Here is an 18,241-nt window from a genome sequence, read left to right as displayed (position 1 = left end):
GCTGCAGAGGGTTGTAAATGTAGTCAGCTCCATCTTGGGTAGTAGCCTACAAAGTACCCAGGACATCTTCAGGGAGCAGTGTCTCAGAAAAGCAGTGTCCATTATTAAGGACCTCCAGCACCCAGGGCATGCCCTTTTTCACTGTTACCATCGGGTAGGAGGTGCAGAAGCCTGAAGGCACACACAGCGATTCAGGAACAGCTTCTTCCCCTCTACCATCCGATTCCTAAATGGACATTGAATCCTTGACACCACCTCTCTTCCTTTAATATACAGTATTTCTGTTTTTTTGCATGTTTTTAAATTATTCAATATATGTATACTGTAATTGATTTACTTGTTTGTTTATTATTATTTTTTTGTCTCTTCTAGATCATGTATTGCATTGAACTACTGCTGCTAAGTTAACAAATTTCACGTCACATGCCGGTGATAATAAACCTGATTCTGATTCTGATACTCCTCATTTTGTTTTTGCCAGTCCTGCTGAAAGGCCTTGGCCTGAAACGTCAACTGTACTCTTTTCCATAGATGCTGCCTGGCCTGCTGGGTTCCTCCAACATCTTGTGTGTGTTCCTGGTATTATATCTAACTATTTTTTCCATTCACCTGATCAGGAGATTTGCTAACAGTGCCCCTAATGCACCACAGAAATTATGATAACAAGGCAACAGCAAACCCTGCTCTAAATGTGTCTTAGATACTCCCCTTAGGCTGTGTGGTTTCAGCACTTCCTACTTGAAATCATTAAGTTACTTTGAGATAACGGTGGACGTAGTTTCTATGTTCCCAGGTTGATCATGGGAATTTTCAATTGTAGCAGGGATTGCTCTGCAGGATTAATCCTTGCCTATTGATTTCAATGAAGGTTATGTGCATTACCCTTCCTGCCAGAAAAACATGATGATTTCAGCATTCAGCTATTCTGTTCCCATACTTGATTAGTTGCGCACACAACATGCAAGATTTTGAATGGGCAGCATCAGTTAAAGATAACATGAACTCCATGCGTTTTCTGGCTGGAGGAGGTACAGGCTGTCAGCTGGAGACAGAAAAGGTATGCCAAAAGGGCAGTGTTACAGTCTTGATGGGGGGATTTCAATATGCAGTTGTATTGGGAAAATCAGGTTGGTGCTGGATCCCAAGAGAAGGAATTTGTAGAATGCCTACAAGATGGCTTTTTAGTGTAGCTTGTGTTTGAGCCCACTAGGAGAAAGACAATTCTGGATTAGGTGTTCTGTTATGGACCAGATTTGATTAGGGAGCTTAAGGTAAAGGAACCCTTAGGTGACAGTGATAATAATATGATAGAACTCACCCTGCAGTTTTAGAGGGAGAAGCTAAAATCAGTTGTATCAGTGTTAACAGTTGAGTAAAGGGAATTACAGAGGCATGAGAGGAGAGCTGGCCAAAGTTGATTGGCAGCAATTTTTGGGAGCAATTCAAAAGGTGTAGGATAGATGTATTCCAAAGAAAAAGTAGTATTCTAAAGGGATGAGGCAACGATAGATGCCTAGGGAAGTAAAAGACAGCTTAAAAGCAAAAGAACGTATATAGAAAAAAATTAGTAGGAAGTTAGAGGATTACGAAGCTTTTAAAAACCAATAGAAGGCAAAGGAAAAAGCAATAAGGAGAGAAAATAAGAAATACAAAAGTAAGCTGGCTAATAATATAAAAGAGGATACAAAAGGTTTTTTCAGATATATAAGAAGTAAAAGAGAGGTGAGAGTGGATATCAGACTGCCGGAAAATGACACTGAAGAGGTAATAATGGGGGACAAAAATAGCAATTGAACTTAAGTATTTTGTGTCAGTCTTCACTGTGGAAGACACAGCAGTAGGTCAGAAATTTGAGTGTGTCAGGGAGCAGAAGTGAGTGTAGTCTCTAAGAACTAGGTACTTGGGAAGCTGAAAGGACTGAAGGTAGATAATCACCTGGACCAGATGGATGACACCCCAGGGTTCTGAAAGAGGTAGCTGAAGAGATTGTGGATGCATTAGTAGTGATCTTTCAAATATTACTAGATCCTGGAATGGTTCTGGAGGACTAGAAAATTGCAAATGTCACTCCACTCTTTTAAGAAGGGAGAGAGACAAAAGAAAGGAAATTATAGACCAGTTAGCTAGCCTAACTTCAGTGTTTTGGAATATGTTGGAGTCCATTATTAAGGATGAGGTTTTGGAGGATTGGAGGTACATGATAAAAGAAAGGCCAAAGTCACTATGGCTTAAGGGGAAATCTTTCTTGACAAATCTGTTGGGATTCTTTGAGGAAATAAGAGGCAGGATAGTCAAATGAGTGTCAGAGGATGTTTAAAATAATATAAAAGAGGATACAAAAGGTTTTTTCAGATATATAAGAAGTAAAAGAGAGGTGAGAGTGGATATCAGACTGCCGGAAAATGTCAAATGAGAAAATCTGCTGATGCTGGAAATTTGAGCAGCACGCACAAAATGCTGGAAGAACTCAGCAGGCCAGACATCATCTATAGAAAAAAGTACAGTCGATGTTTAGGGCTGAAACCCTTCGGCAGGACATCAGAAGGATTTTGGCCTGAAGTGTTGACTGTACTTTTTCCATAGATGCTGCCTGACCTACTGAGTTCCTCCAGCATTTTGTCAGTGGATGTTGTTTTCTTAGATTTTCAGAAGGCCTGGAATAAATTCCTATGTACTTGAATTCTTTGCCACAAGAAGTTAATCAAAGGGTCATTCAATGCTTATCTGCAATTGCATGCTTAGCCTTAGTTACTACATAACTAGAAACATTTCCACCACTCAAATACCAAAAATCTTTTAGAGGAATCATGGCCAATATTCAGATGATCCACCATATCATTAGATGTTTGTAGTCTGCACATGCCAATAGCCATTTAGTAAAGATGGTCATGATACTTAAAGTATCATATTACTCTTGTTGCATGTTCCAGCTAACCAGAAGGGAACAGATGGACTACATATGTGGTAACACCTACAGAAATGATGCTGACCTTCTTGATTCTCCTTGGTCTATATACTCTTCTAATTTACAAGTTGAAGTTGATGCAAACATATCTACTTTGCAGTTACGTCTTTTCAATTTTGAATGCTCAAGTACAGCAACCTTGAAAGAATAGCAAAAGGGTGATAATGCCATATACACACTCTTGATCTGCAGCAACCTTTGATTTTCCGTGGTGGTTGAAGAGCAAAGAATACAAAGGATTGCTGCTAGAAAATGAGGGATTGACCTGCATGATTTTCTATCTGTGAGGATGAAGGTGTGACTTCTCTTTCAGTTCTGGTGTAGTTAAAGTTGTGGTGGGCTGTTTCCTACTCGTGGCCTTGCAGCAAATTGCACCCTGATTCAATGGAAATTTGTAGATCTTGCAGATCGATTGCACACAAAACAGAATGAAATGTACTTTGCTGTCATTCAATTTTGAGCCTACAACAATGAGAGGTGTCTGATGAGATGCTGCAAATTACTTCAATCGGGAAGAAACCAGACAATGTGATCCTTTTATTGTATTGAGATCATAGTTGTGGCTGAAACAGATGCTAGATTTCATTAAGAATGTGCCTTGTTTTCTCCCAACTTTCCCTGGATACCTTTTGTGCAGATACAGTATGATCTACTCAGTGTTTTACTCCTGTCTTACTGTTTTTCCGGCAGGTTTACTGGATAGAAGGAACTATCTCAGGTCATTCAGCAACTGTTGTACCGTGCCCTCCAGAGTTGTGAACCCTCATTCAGTAATGGGACATCAAGTATTTGTAGAACCATGATAACAATCAGTTCAAATTTGACTATTGTCTAGCTTGTTAAATAATTGATGAGCTGTTCAAATGGTGTGGATTGGGTGAGGAGTTGGGTGCTTCCTGTTGTTGAAAGTGTGTCAGTCACACAGAATAAAGAAGATTCTATTGTTTAACTGAATTTCTGTAGGTAATGTATGTCAGATTGGCTTTTATATGCTGATTTATGCTACCATCTTCTTCCTTGTATCAACAGATGTTGACTCTTTGTGGTATATAATGACAAAATAGAAAATCATTTGGTAGAGAGAAATTGGAAAATTGCACCCATTTACTATCTATTGAGGAAACATCAAAATTCTTTATGTGGATGACTGTATTTCCATATGTATACAGAAACTTCTCAGTTTATATATAAGATCTTGAAGAATAGTGAAATAACTATTGAAAAATGTCACACTACCTTTATCATGGAGGAAAAGCAAAGGAGTGCTTGAAACATTTTAACAATGGAGAAATAACAACTGCATAAACATTTACACTGGAGTAATGATACAGGAAATAATGGAAATAACAGTATTATAGATACCTCAGTAAGTGAACTATAATCCAATATAAATTGGTGTTAGGAAGAGGAGTTGGTATTTCTACTCAAAAATCTCAAGGCCAAAATTGAGATGATTGATTCTTAGACCTGTCTGTGACCCAGCTCCTCAAAACTATGCCAGATCCTTGTGTTTACAAGAATATGTGCAGTATTTGTGGCAGTCTTCACTGTTTATTACTAGTATGTTAATAAAGTGGACAATATTTCCAGTAATACAAAGCCTATTAAACATTTTTAGGGTCTGCCTGTACAGGACCTCATTTCAACCCCTGTAAAGAACAGCATGGTGCACCACAAGATAAGAGGAGGTAAGTTTCATCTAAACAGTAGTGCTGGAAATGCTGTTATTTTTTGATATCTTTATTTGTTACCATATACAGTGTACATTACTACATAATGCTGACTTTTAATCTTAAAATTCATTTATCAACTCGGGGAATTTTCATAAATAAAATTACTCAGACCTGTTTGAAATTTTTTTTGGTTTAAGTGTCTTACATACAGATTGTTTCACAATATAAATATATCAAGGTAGTACAAAGGGAAACACAATAACTGAATGCAGAATATATTGCAAATGATATCTGCAAATCTGCAGATGCTGGAAATTCGAGCAACACGCTCAAAATGCTGGGAGAGCTCAGCAGGCCAGCAGCATCTAAGAAAAAAGTACAGTTGACGTTTTGGGCTGAAACCTTTCAGGAATTTGAAGCTCTTTACCACACCAGTGAGACATAGAGGAGCATGTCTTTCTAATGTCAATGATTAGCTCTTTTTTTTGCCCACATGTCAGAATTATGCTGGCTCTGTACCACCTTAATATGTTTTTGTTACTGGGTCTTATCAAGCATTGGAAGATTGACTGTACCCTAATACTTACATTGAAACAATCTCATTGCTTTGCTTAAATTGTGAAATATTGATTAAATGATAAAAATGAGATATCAAAATAGAACTGGGCCATTTGGTCCAACAGGTCCATTGTCGAGTTTATTAGTTCCATAGTAGTCAGTCCAGACAGAACAGGAGTAATAGGCAATGTCAATCTATTCATTAGTGTGGAACACCAACCCCTATAGTGACAATTTAATTATCCAGAGAAAAATCTAACCAAGGATTGGCAGGCTTCTGGGGTAAATATGGTCAGTCATACTGGATCTGCAATATTTTAGTCCAAGATAAACAATTTTTTTTGAAGCTGTATTATCATACTTGATGTACTTTAGTGATAAGATCCAGTTGAAGCAGAAGTTCTGTTGAATGATGTGCTGGATTTGGAGACTCATGGGATGGTGGGTAAGGACAAAAGGAACCTTATTTCTGTTATGATGGCGAAAAGATGGGGTAAGTACAGATGTGCGGGGAAAAAGAGAGAAATGCTGGTGAAAGCAACGTCTATGGTGGTGGAATGGAAATCCCATTCTTGGTTAATTCTGAATTTGACAATTCCAACAAACTCCTGGTTACACCCTGTACAAACAAACTTATCATCCCTAGCTGCATTCTAATTCATACTGTTTCTCAGTATTTGGCAATTGGATACACTATGTCTTTGGACGTGGGGAATCAGCTAATATTTGGATTTGTGGCATTAAAAATGCTACAAAATTAATCGTAATCCAACATAAATTATGATTGCTTTTAAGTATTTATGATTTCAAAGGTTCAGTACTTCATTTATTATCAAAATATGCAACTCCAAAATTCTTCTCGAGATAGCAATGAAACCAAGAAAGAAATGGTCATGAACCCCCAAATACCACCTCTCCGCACAAAAAAAACGAACTAAAACTGAACAAGTACATCGACCCCTAAATCCCCCACCCCTGCACACAAAAAAACAAGAAAGGTTGGGCAAAAAACAGAATACTGAAAAAATCTTAAGACTGAAAAAAGCCCACAATCCAAGTCCACATCCAAACACAGAAAACCTAGACAATATTCTCCCTCGCCGTAGCAGAGCGATCTCATCAGCAATAAAAGGCAGTCTCCCATCTCCACAGCAGAGCGATCTCAATAGCGATAAAAAGGTAGGCTCCAACATTTTCAGAATCAAATTCATGAAAAACAACTGTAAAAGACATAAAAGAAGTGAAAGAAGGTTTCATGATCTATCTAGAGGACATTGACCGAAGGAGCTTTGTATGCAGGTGCCATCTTGACTGGAAGATTTCCATTGCTTTTCATTTAAACAATGCTTCAGTTTTTAATAATCACATCCTTACTTTCAAGCTTGCATTGTTTTTCCTTTTGCTGGTGGAAGCCTTCTTCCTACTATCTCGCAATATATTTTCTCTAATTCTAGCCACCTTGAACATCCTTGATTTTAAATTTTGCACAATTAAAGTCTGACCTTTCAATTATTCAGGCTTTGCTTCCTATACAACTCCATCCTCCCCTTGAGGTCCTTGTGCCCTTATATCTTTGACCAAGATTTTGGTCTTTGCTCAGATTTTCCATTGTTTAAAGCATTATCAACCTTTTATGATAATGTTTCTATGGAGCACCAAATGCTGTCTATAAACGCATGTTAGCTGTTGATTTCCAGGAAGTTGACTCTCCACTTGAACTAAGGATTTCTTATGATTTGAAGGGAATTTCTTGGAGTGTTTTCACAGAGAATTGTGAAACTAATATTCTTCAACTCAGCTGTTAAATAGAATTATTGAATATATTGGAGGTGGAGATTCATCGACCTTAAAGCTATAATAAAGAGTAGTAGCAGTATTGAGACTAAGGATGAATCAGCTTTGAGTTACTTCAGTGTAAATTGCTGATTGTTCCTAGCAGTTGAACTGATGGTTGTATGTGGAATCATACATTCTTAAAGTTGTTAGACTTACACTCAATTATTTTTTGTTCCATTATACCACCCAATTGCTGTGCCACAGAATACCTGATTTATTTTTCTAACTCTAGTGTTTATATAACTTTTAATTAGTGGTAAACTACCACTGGATAGGAGACTGGAAATGCTGGGGCAATTTTAGCTGGAGTGAAGGAGGCTCAGGGGTAATCTTAATTGAGGGCATGATAAAAATTGTGAAGGACTTAGATAAAGTGAATAGATGGTCTTCTCTTCAGAGCTGAGAAGTCTAAAATTAGAGGGCATAGGTTGAAAGTTAGTGGGAAAGATTTAAAGGTGAGCTAAAAGGCAAGTTTTTCCATAAAAAAAGGTGAGTAGATGGAACAAGCTGCCAGATGGTGGAGGTAGGAGACATTAAGTTTACTTGAGCAATAAAATTATTTGTTGTGATTTTTTTTGTGGAATAATAGAACCACATAGCAAGCAGTTGAGAAAATCTAATTTTTTCCATTTATAGTTGAGCTTGTCATAATGATCATTCTTGAACTGTGTAAAATAATGGAGATACCAGTTTGAATATTTATAGATATTGATAGTTGAAGACTTTGATGCACCTTGGTCATTGATTCACTGTTTTGAGTGATTGGCCTATATAATTTGAGTATCAAGTTGCTACTAAACACACACACTTCTTTAAAATTACAAAATAGAATGAGTGTATGAACCAAATAGAGTTTAATTTTTTGCTACAGATTTCAGGATCTACAGTTTTATGTATTGGTGTTTATTTTGTGGGCTTTTTATTACTTTGGATCCCATTATAAAATAAACTGGAAGAGGTCTTTTGGTCAAGTAGCATTTGTGGAGGCAAAGGGATGGTAGATATTTTCAATCAAAACTGTGCATCAGGACTGGAGTATAGTTGCTGCAGGATAAGTAGTTCCCCTTTAGTTTAGAAGATTAGGTCTACTGTATTCCACATTACTATGCTAAGTGTTAATGATCATGTGCAGTAACAATCCTTGGAAACTGGGACAAAGTTTGGACACAACTAGCATTGATAATAATGGCTTTGGTCAGACTGTTGTCGAGTTATACTTGATTTTAAAAAGTGGGTGGCTATTTTTTTTAACATCAGTTGCTTTTCTCCGGAGATAATTCCCACATGATTGAGGCCTCCCTTTAAAAGTAATTTAATGTGATGGAACTGCCTGCCTCAACAACCCACAATTTCAACATCAGTTCTGGAGGAACTCATCATTAGTTGTTCTGGACTAGGCCGGATGTGACTATTAATCATTTCTCTTGTAACTTAATGGAATATATTCATAATATTTGGTTTAAGATGGCGCTACCAAAGACGCGCGACAGTTTACTGATAGTTCAGAAGCAAAGGAATTCGATTAAAATCATTATCAATAACACTTTTTTTAAAAAAAGTAAATTGTGGTAAACTATCACTGCAAACAATGAAGAGGCAAGTGAAGGCGAAGTTAATTTGCGAGATGTGCCTGCTGGTGTGTTGTAAGATTGACGCACTTGGAGTTGGAGCCGTGCTGGTTGGAATGGGCGATTCGGAGGAGAGATGGGGCAAAGGAATTCTGATGCCCGTCTAACTAACCCAGGTGTGAGTGTGAATTGCTCTGAGTACTGAGCCAATACTGGGCTTCTTTGGCAGCGAAATCCAGTTCTGAAGCAAATCGCTTGGCAGTTTGTTCTAGGCCCGGAGAGATTCGCCATGCGGCGAGGCCCAGATACTAATGCATGGTACAATATGCTGTTTGGACAATCTAAATGCCTGCCCAGATAGACTGGAAGGCAGGGTGCCGGGCGAAGTTGGATCACTCTGGGAGCTGAGCCGATTTGGAGAGGTTGAGAACAGCTTTTCTGCTAGTGAACTCAGGCATGAAGCAAATCGCCACTGTAGGGCCATTTCCTAGTGGGAGGTTCGGACAATTTAAATGCCAGCACAGATAGTCTGGGGGCTCCTCTCTCCATGATGCTAAGACTGCAAGACTCCCCCCAGTTGCTGTGCTTCGTGTGTTTTACTTTGCGGTCATTTGTCCTGCTAATATGATGAACTGAATATCAAGGCTTTGAGCCCACTCTGAGCTGCTCCAGGGATTTGGATCTAAGGACTCAACTTGGTTTGGAATGCTGTTGTTGCTCACTTCTATTGTTTGCATGATTTGTTTTGTGTTTTTCTTTGGGGGGTTGGTCTTATTTTTTAAAAATTGGGTTCTTTCAGGTACCTTTCTTTGTGATTGCTTGTATGCAACCAAATCTCACGGTTGTATAATTTATACATTCTTTGATAAATACACTTTGAATAATCACAGTAAATTAGAAATAGCTTTTTTTCCTAATGGGATGGGAAATGTTAGCGTAGCAGTTAGCACAACACTTTACAGTGCCAACAATTGGGGTTGAATAATTGCGGCTGCCTGTAAGGAGTTTGTACGTACTTCCTGTGACCACTTGGCTTTCTTGGGGGCCCTTCAGTACATTCCAAAGGGGTACAGGGTAGGTCTGGATAGGCAGAGCCTTGTGCATGCGAAGTTGTGCTCGAACTTTTTAGGGTTTCTTTTTAAAGAGGTAATCAAAAAAGTAGATGAGGGTAGGGTAGTGGATGTTGTTTGTATGTACTTTATCAAAAGCCTTCAACAAGATCCCACATGGTAGGCTGAACTGGAAGGTTCCATAGCTTGGGCTTTCGGGGAAGCTCACATGATGGGTTTAAAGTGGTTCAAAGGTAGGAAGCAAAAGGTGATAGTTGAAGGTTGTTTCTCGGAAGCCATGTGACTGGTGGTGTGCCACAGGGTTGTGCTGGGACACTTGTTATTTTTTATTTATATAAGTGATTTGGATGTGACTCCACAAGACTTGATCAGTAAGTCTGAAGATGACATGGAGTTAGGTGGCGTTGATGTGAAGAAGTTCATCATGGATTACAAGGGGATTTTGATCAGTTAGAGAAGTTAGTCAATGAGTGGCAAATAGATTTCAGTACACGTAAGCATTTGATGATGCATTTCGAAAGTCAAACCAGTATAAGTCTTGTTCTGTGAATGGTAGGGCACTAGGGAGTGTAATGGAGCAGAAGGACTTAAGAGAAAAAGTACATAGTCTATTTTTTTGAAAGCAGTATCACAGGTGGACAGGGTGGTGAAAAAGGCATGCTGCGATTTAAGCTGCATATTGTTCTGACTGAAATATATTGCTTTACCTAATCCATCATTTGATTCTCTGTTTCTAATAGCATTGTAAGAACCTTCACCAGAGGGATAACAGTGATTCAACGCAGCACCTATTTTCTCAAGGGCAATAACTTTTAGACTGGTCAGTGATACTAAGTCCTCTCAAGAAGACAGACTACTCCCTCATTTAAATAAATTAAATTATCATTTTAAACTTAACACAGCTAGAGGTGACTATTTCTGGATTAGTAGATGTATTTTATAAGCAATGCTTCCTAATGGATAAAATAATAGATTATCCCCTAGACCCATCCTGTTTTCTATGGTTACGGGTAGTGACAAGTTTAGTGCATTTATAGCGAACGCATAACTGTGTACTGGGAGCAGGAAGCCTTAAAAGAAATGAAATAAAACGTGCTTCTTAGTCAAGGTAATCAAAGGACTTGTTACTTTACTTATTCAAATGGCTTATCTGAGAGTTGATAAACATAGAAACATAGAAAATAGGTGCAGGAGTAGGCCATTCGGCCCTTCGAGCCTGCACCGCCATTTATTATGATCATGGCTGATCATCCAACTCAGAACCCCGCCCCAGCCTTCCCTCCATACTCCCTGACCCCCGTAGCCACAAGGGCCGTATCTAACTCCCTCTTAAATATAGCCAATGAACTGGCCTCAACAGTTTCCTGTGGCATCTTAAAGCTTTGCTAGTTTGATGTTCTTTTTGCATTAGGCTAGAGTTTAAAAAGGGCATGGAATAAATTCCACTAGTATTTTTCAAAAAGGATGACATGTTTACCTCCTTTCAAGGATAGGCATACAATTAAAATAGCAAATTGCAATTCATAGGAATGAAAATAATACAGAAATAATATGCTGGTGAAGAAACCAGTTCTAATCATTCAATATTAGTTAGTCTTGCCTGTTAGAATCTGATTCATAATTAATATTTTTGTTAAATAAAGTGTTTATGAAACGTATCACAGGTCTTTGGTCAGAAAGAAGTTGAGGGAGGCAGGTTCCTTTTTCTGAAAGATAATATCACTTTCAAAACTCGGAACAAAGCAATTTAAACATTCAACCTTGATTTCTAAATGGACACCAAAAAAAGCTGAATAATTCTTCATCTTAGACATCCAATTTTGTATCAGATCTTTTAAAATGTTTCATTACGACAAGTTTAAAAAAAGTATTTTAGAATTAGATTTAATTATATTTCTTATAAAGCAATTACCTTTCCAGAGATAACATGAGAAATTCTGCAGGTATACTACTTAAACTAGTCATGATTCTGGGGTTGAGTGAAAACTTGTAACAGAGTTCAGCTGAGCTGCTTAAGTCAATTTGAAGACTCCAGACCATAAGAAATAGGAGCAGAATTAGGCCATTCAGCCCATTGACTCTGCTCCACCATTCAATCATGGCTGATCCATTTTTGCCCTCCTCAGCCCCATTCCCCAGCTTTGTCCCCATAACCTTTGATGCCATGTCAAATTGAGCACACTATCTAACCCTTTCAGTGCCTGGCAGGTTTCATTGAGATCCCTCTGCATTCTTCTAAATTCCAGTGAGTACAGGCCCAAAGCTGCCAAATGCTCCTTGTAAGTTAACCTCTTAATTCCTGGAATTATCCTTGTGAACCTCCCCTGGACGCTCTCCAATGACAACCTATCCTTCCTGAGATGTGGGGCCCAAAACTGTTGACAATACTTCAAGTCTAGCCTGACTGGTGTCTTATAAAGCCTCAGCATTGTCTCCTTGCTTATATATTCTATTTCTCCTGAAATAAATGCCAACATTCCATTTGCTGCCTTTACCACAGACTCAACCTGTAAATTAACCTTCTGGGAGTCTTGCACAAGGACTCCCAAGTCCCTCTGCACCTCTGATGGTTGAACCTTCTGCCATTTAGGAAATAGTCCGCACTATTGTTCCTTTTACCAAAATGCATTATTATACATTTCCCAACACTGTATTCCATCTGCCACTTGTTTGCCCATTCCTCCAATCTGTCTAAGTCCTGCGGCAATTGCTTTGCTTCCTCAGCACTACCTACCCCTCCATCTATCTACATATTGTCCGCAAACTCTGCTACAAAGCCATCAATTCCATTATCCAAAATCATTGACAATGTGAAAAATAGTGGTCCCAATACTGACCTGAGGAATACTGGTAAATAGATTTGGAAAGATTTAGCTACCTCTAAGCCTTTAAAATGCATCGTCAACGAGAAAAAATGTGTCACTTTAAACATGCATAAACAGTGAACATTCCTTTGATTAAATTATAATGTTTCAATTTATATAGACATGTGGGTGACCTAGGAAACATTGAAGCTGATGGAAGTGGCATAGCCCGCTTTGAACTGGAAGACCGGCTGCTTCGCCTGGCAGGAAAGCATTCAATTATTGGACGTAGTATAGTGGTAAGTGTTAAAATTGTACTGCCAAGCAAAATAGCAAATAGAGTTAATAGTGGAGAAAATAATTTTGAATTATTTTGATTTTGAATTAATTCAACCAAAATGTATCAAAAACAGTTGAATTTTCTAAATTAGAATCATGTTTCAATTCCTTTCTTCATTTGAATTAACAAAAAACAAAAAAATAGCTGTTCACGGAGTACAAGACCATGAAAGTAACTTTGGCCTACTGAAACACAATGAATTCTGTAAACAAATTGGAAAGAGCAGGTAAAAGCAATAAAGGTGGTACATTTTCAGAATACCTTTTGATAAAGTTCTACTTTGAAGACTTGAAAATTCTTGCAAAGCTGTCTACTTATGAACCAAGTAGCAGATTGAACTGAAAAATTATGACAGAAGGAGGGGAGGAGTAAAAGTCAGAGATTACTCCCAATTTACAGACAATGGGAAATAGCAAGCTGAAGTGGCTTCAATTTCAGTATAAAAGGTGTTGATTTCCAACAGGAAGGTGAGCTGACAAAAGGAAAATTAAGTTCATCATTTTGGCATAAACTTTAATTCTTAAAAACTTAGTAAGCTAAATGGAGCAGAAACCAAACAAATCTGGCATAGATTTCTAAGATACTAAAAATATCTAAATGGGTTGAGAAGACCATAGAAGAGCAAGAAAATAGTAGTAGGCTTTACTTATAAAGGAGTACAATTTTTAAGTTAATTTGAGTTAATTAAAATATTTTAACAATTACAGGAACGCAGCTATGAGAATGACTTGTTCCAGGACTTCTAAGAAAATGTGATTACTTTATGGAATTTCTTTGAAATTTTACTTGAAAACAAAAACAGTTGTCATTTCTGGCCTAGTGCAGAATGGGGATGTGTAAAAGTAGAAACTTAAAAAGTGGATGTCAAGTTTTTCTGCAGAGTGTTGAGAATATGGAGAGGTTGAAACAGGTCATCCCAATTAGTGCAATTATAAAACTTGAGTACAGGTCGTTTGGGTGAGATTGTTTCAATATCACACAAAACTTGAGGTAAGCAGTAATGTATTGTTCATATCTTGATTTACTGAAGAACCACATCTCCGGAGTTAAAGAATGTGATAAACAGCAGATATGCAAAATTCATGTTAGAGAGAATGGCAGTGTGTACAAAAAGCACGTTTTACTCTTTTGTTTAAGATATAGTACAGTAACAGGTCCTTCTGGCCCAAAGAGCCTACAGTGCCCAATTACACCCATGTGTCCAATTAACCTACTAACCCATATGTGAGGGGAAACTGGAGCTCCCAGAGCAAATCCACATGGTCATGGGGAGAATGTACAAACCCCTTACAGACAGCAGTGCAGTTGAGCCCAAGTTGCTGGCACTGTAATAGTGTTAACGCTAACTGCTGCACTACCATCCCATCTTCCAGCATTTTGTGTGGGTTGCTCAGTTCCTCCATCAGTTTCTGTGGGTTTCTCAGGAATTCCAACAGCTACAGAATCTGTTGTGTTTTGGATGTAATGAAATTGATTAGTTAAGGAACACAATTTGTATAATGTGGGCCAAAATGTTACAGTGTATTTTCAGTTGAGTTGTTTTGGAAAATGACAAACAAAATAAATGTCCTAGGAAGAAAACTGCTTACATGTAAATTCTCAACTATAAATCAAGCACCATTTTTCCTTAAGAACCCAGGCTGCTAGGTTCAGCATGGGAGATCAGTGGAAAATGATAAACAATCACTTTTGATAATTGTGCAACCATACTCGATTAAGTAACAGCACCTTTTAGATTAACAAAATAAACTTACAGCTGTTAAAAGCTCCTTTTTTTTTGAAAATCTTGCAGAAAAACTAACTTGGTTGTTAGTCTGAAACTCCAGCTCTCGACCCTTATTGCCATTTGCACAATATTTTTATAACGTGACTATGATGCATGATTTCTTAGGAATGCAACCATCACATTACCAAACTCCCTGTACCATTTAAAGACAGGAAACACTGAAGAGTGAATTGTAAAGATAGATCTCAAAACATTTTAAAGGTAACAAATTGTGATTTATTATTTATTGATTTCTTTTTAGATGTAGCACAGGGATATCTTAAAAGAAGTTAATTAAAATTGCAGTACAAGAGGAGTTTTTGAATTTTGAGTTTTATAGAACATAGAATAGTACAGCACAGTACAGGCCCTTCGGCCCACAATGTTGTGCTGACCCCTAAACCCTGCCTCCCATATAAGCCCCCACCTTAAATTCCTCCATATAGTAGTATCTTAAACTTCACTAGTGTATCTGCCTCCACCACTGACTCAGGCAGTGCATTCCATGCACCAACTACTCTCTGAGTAAAAAACCTTCCTCTAATATCTCCCTTGAACTTCCCACCCTTTACCTTAAAGCCATGTCCTCTTGTATTGAGCAGCGGTGCCCTGGGGAAGAGACGCTGGCTATCCACTCTATCTATTCCTCTTATTATCTTGTACACTTCTATCATGTCTTCTCTCATCCTCCTTCTCTCCAAAGAGTAAAGCCCTAGCTCCCTTAATCTCTGATCATAATCCATACTCTCTAAACCAGGCAGCATCCTGGTAAATCTCCTCTGTACCCTTTCCAATGCTTCCACATCCTTCCTATAGAGAGGCGGCCAGAACTGGACACAGTACACCAAGTGTGGCCTAACCAGAGTTTTATAGAGCTGCATCATTACATTGCGACTCTTAAACTCTATCCCTCGACTTATGAAAGCTAACACCCCATGAGCTTTCTTAACTACCCTATCCACCTGTGAGGCAACTTTCCTCCACACTACCAAGTATCCTGCCATTTACTTTATACTCTGCCTTGGAGTTTGTCCTTCCAAAGTGTACCACCTCACACTTCTCTGGGTTGAACTTCATCTGCCATTTCTCAGCCCACCTCTGCATCCTGTCAATGTCTCTCTGCAATCTTTGACAATCCTCTACATTATCTACAACACCACCAACCTTTGTGTTGTCTGCAAACTTGCTAACCCACCCTTCTACCCCCACATCCAGGTTGTTAATAAAAACCACGAAAAGTAGAGATCCCAGAACAGATCCTTGTGGGACACCACTAATCACAATTCTCCAATCTGAATGTACTCCCTCCACCACGACCCTCTGCCTTCTGCAGGCAAGCCAATTCTGAATCCACCTGGCCGAACTTCCCTGGATCCCATGCCTTCTAACTTCCTGAATAAGCCTACCGTGTGGAACCTTGTCAAATGCTTTACTAAAATCCATGCAGATCACATCCACTGCACAACCCTCATCTATATGCCTGGTCACCTCCTCAAAGAACTCTATCGGACTTGTTAGACACAAGCTGCCTTTCACAAAGCCATGCTGACTGTTCCTGATCAGACCATGATTCTCTAAATGCCCAGAGATCCTACCTCTAAGAATCTTTTCCAACAGCTTTCCCACCACAGACGTAAGGCTCACTGGTCTATAATTACCCAGATTATCCCTACTACCTTTTTTGAACAAGGGGACAACATTCGCCCCCCTCCAGTCCTCCAGTACCATTCCTGTGGACAACGAGGACATGAAGATCCTAGCCAAAGGCTCAGCAATCTGTTCCCTCACCTCGTGGAGCAGCCTGGGGAATATTCCGTCAGGCCCCGGGGACTTATCCGTCCAAATGTATTTTAACAACTCCAACACCTCCTCTCCCTTAATATCAACGTGCTTCAGAATATCAACCTCACTCATATTGTCCTCACCATCATCAAGTTCCCTCTCATTGGTGAACACTGAAGAGAAGTATTCATTGAGGACCTTGCTCACTTCCACAGCCTCCAGGCACATCTTCCCACCTTTATCTCTAATCGGTCCTACCTTCACTCCTGTCATCCTTTTTTTCTTCACATAATTGAAGAATGCCTTGGGGTTTTCCTTTACCCTACTCGCCAAGGCCTTCTCATGCCCCCTTCTTGCTCTTCTCAGACCCTTCTTGAGCTCCTTTCTTGCTTCCCTATATTCCTCAATAGACCCATCTGATCCTTGCTTCCTAAACCACATGTATGCTGCCTTCTTCCACCTGACTAGATTCTCCACCTCACTTGTCACCCATGGTTCCTTCACCCTACCATTCTTTATCTTCCTCACCGGGACAAATTTATCCCTAACATCCTGCAAGGTTAACTTGAATGTGAACTATTTGAAGAGTTCTTTAACATCTTAAAAACAACATGTAAGAAATTCAGTCTCATAGTGGTAATTTATAGCAGCATACTACTGAAGAATGATCGTTACCAGGATACTAGTGGAGTATGTGCGTGTCAAGTTGAGGTAACCCAAATAACATGGCTCCGTGTCCTTTAGCTGCTTAGATTAACGTTGTGGGTTGACAAGAACTTGCTTACTGAGGTGCCTCCCTCAATTTTCCTTGTGAAGGTGAAGTAGGATTATGTGTTTATTAACGTTGAGGTTATGATGGGGCAGTATATGACTCCATATTCAGTCTTCTGCTCATTTGGGTTACTATGGGAAAATTGTGCAAAATATGTCAGTATTTGGTATTTTACTGCTTGTGGATAAAGAACTTCAGAAAGTGCCATACTTACACAATCTTAACAACAGCCAGCACAAATTACAGGAGAACTAACACACTGGAAGTTGATTTAAAAAAAAATAACACCGACTGAACACTGTCTGTTCTTTGAGTTAGTTTGTGGAAGGTTACCAAGAGCACTGAGCCGGTCTCTTTCAGCACTGAATCAATTCTTTTTTCCTGATCAAATCACTCCTATTCAACTATCCCAGAAATGCATCTTAATTTATAATTTTTGTTGTAATCCTATATGCTGTATCTGTGCAAAGTCTTCCCTGAGTTGAATGAAGTCTTGACTATTTACTTATGAAATAAACTGATAAATCTTTTCCCTTGCTTAAGGTTCACGAGAATGAAGATGACCTGGGCAAAGGTGGTGATTCAGAGAGTCTTGAAACAGGAAACCAAGGAGCAGGTTTAGCTTGGGGTATAATTGGAATAGATGAAGACCCCAAATAAATATGTAGCAGAAATTCTAATTTGAGACACTACGGCTGTTATCACTTTTCTTAAACTGCAGTCCTTATTACTGCACAGCATTTGATTCAAAATTATATACAGATGCTGTAAATACAGATTGTGTATAGTAACATTCATATAACTGTGCACTGCTGGAAACTTCATCCAGGCCTATTTTAAAGGCAGTGTTCTTCAAAGGAAAATTGGGATGCATTTTAGTTCTTTCCTTTAAGTATGAATACTGACATCAAATGAATTGTATGTTACTAAGCCCAGCAAACTGAATTCACATGACAATGCTAGACTAGGCTAACCTAGTTTAATAACAATTTTATAGGTAATTAATTTCTGTACAGCATCAGAATAACTGACCTTCAAGTCAGTAGCATTTGTTTCATTGCTTGTTCAAATTAATCAATTACTTCTAATTTTAAAAGGGGCAAATGTA

At 38.6% G+C, this 18,241-nt stretch overlaps 1 protein-coding gene across 1 annotated transcript in view; it reads left to right on the top strand.

The window, feature by feature from the left end:
* LOC134348085 (superoxide dismutase [Cu-Zn]-like) overlaps positions 1–18,241 on the top strand; it is a 40,462-nt gene extending 22,221 nt beyond the window's left edge. Inside the window, exons 3-5 of the mRNA XM_063050930.1 lie at positions 4,584–4,653; positions 12,656–12,773; positions 17,677–18,241. Coding sequence (XP_062907000.1) covers positions 4,584–4,653; positions 12,656–12,773; positions 17,677–17,793 — 305 coding nt within the window. The 3' untranslated portion in view covers positions 17,794–18,241. The remainder of the gene's footprint in view (positions 1–4,583; positions 4,654–12,655; positions 12,774–17,676) is intronic.

Source organism: Mobula hypostoma, chromosome 6 (assembly GCF_963921235.1).
Source record: "Mobula hypostoma chromosome 6, sMobHyp1.1, whole genome shotgun sequence".
NCBI classification, from domain to species: Eukaryota; Metazoa; Chordata; class Chondrichthyes; order Myliobatiformes; family Myliobatidae; genus Mobula; species Mobula hypostoma.
The sequence above is the reverse complement of the archived record's forward strand: the minus strand, read 5'-3'. Positions and strand labels throughout refer to the sequence as shown.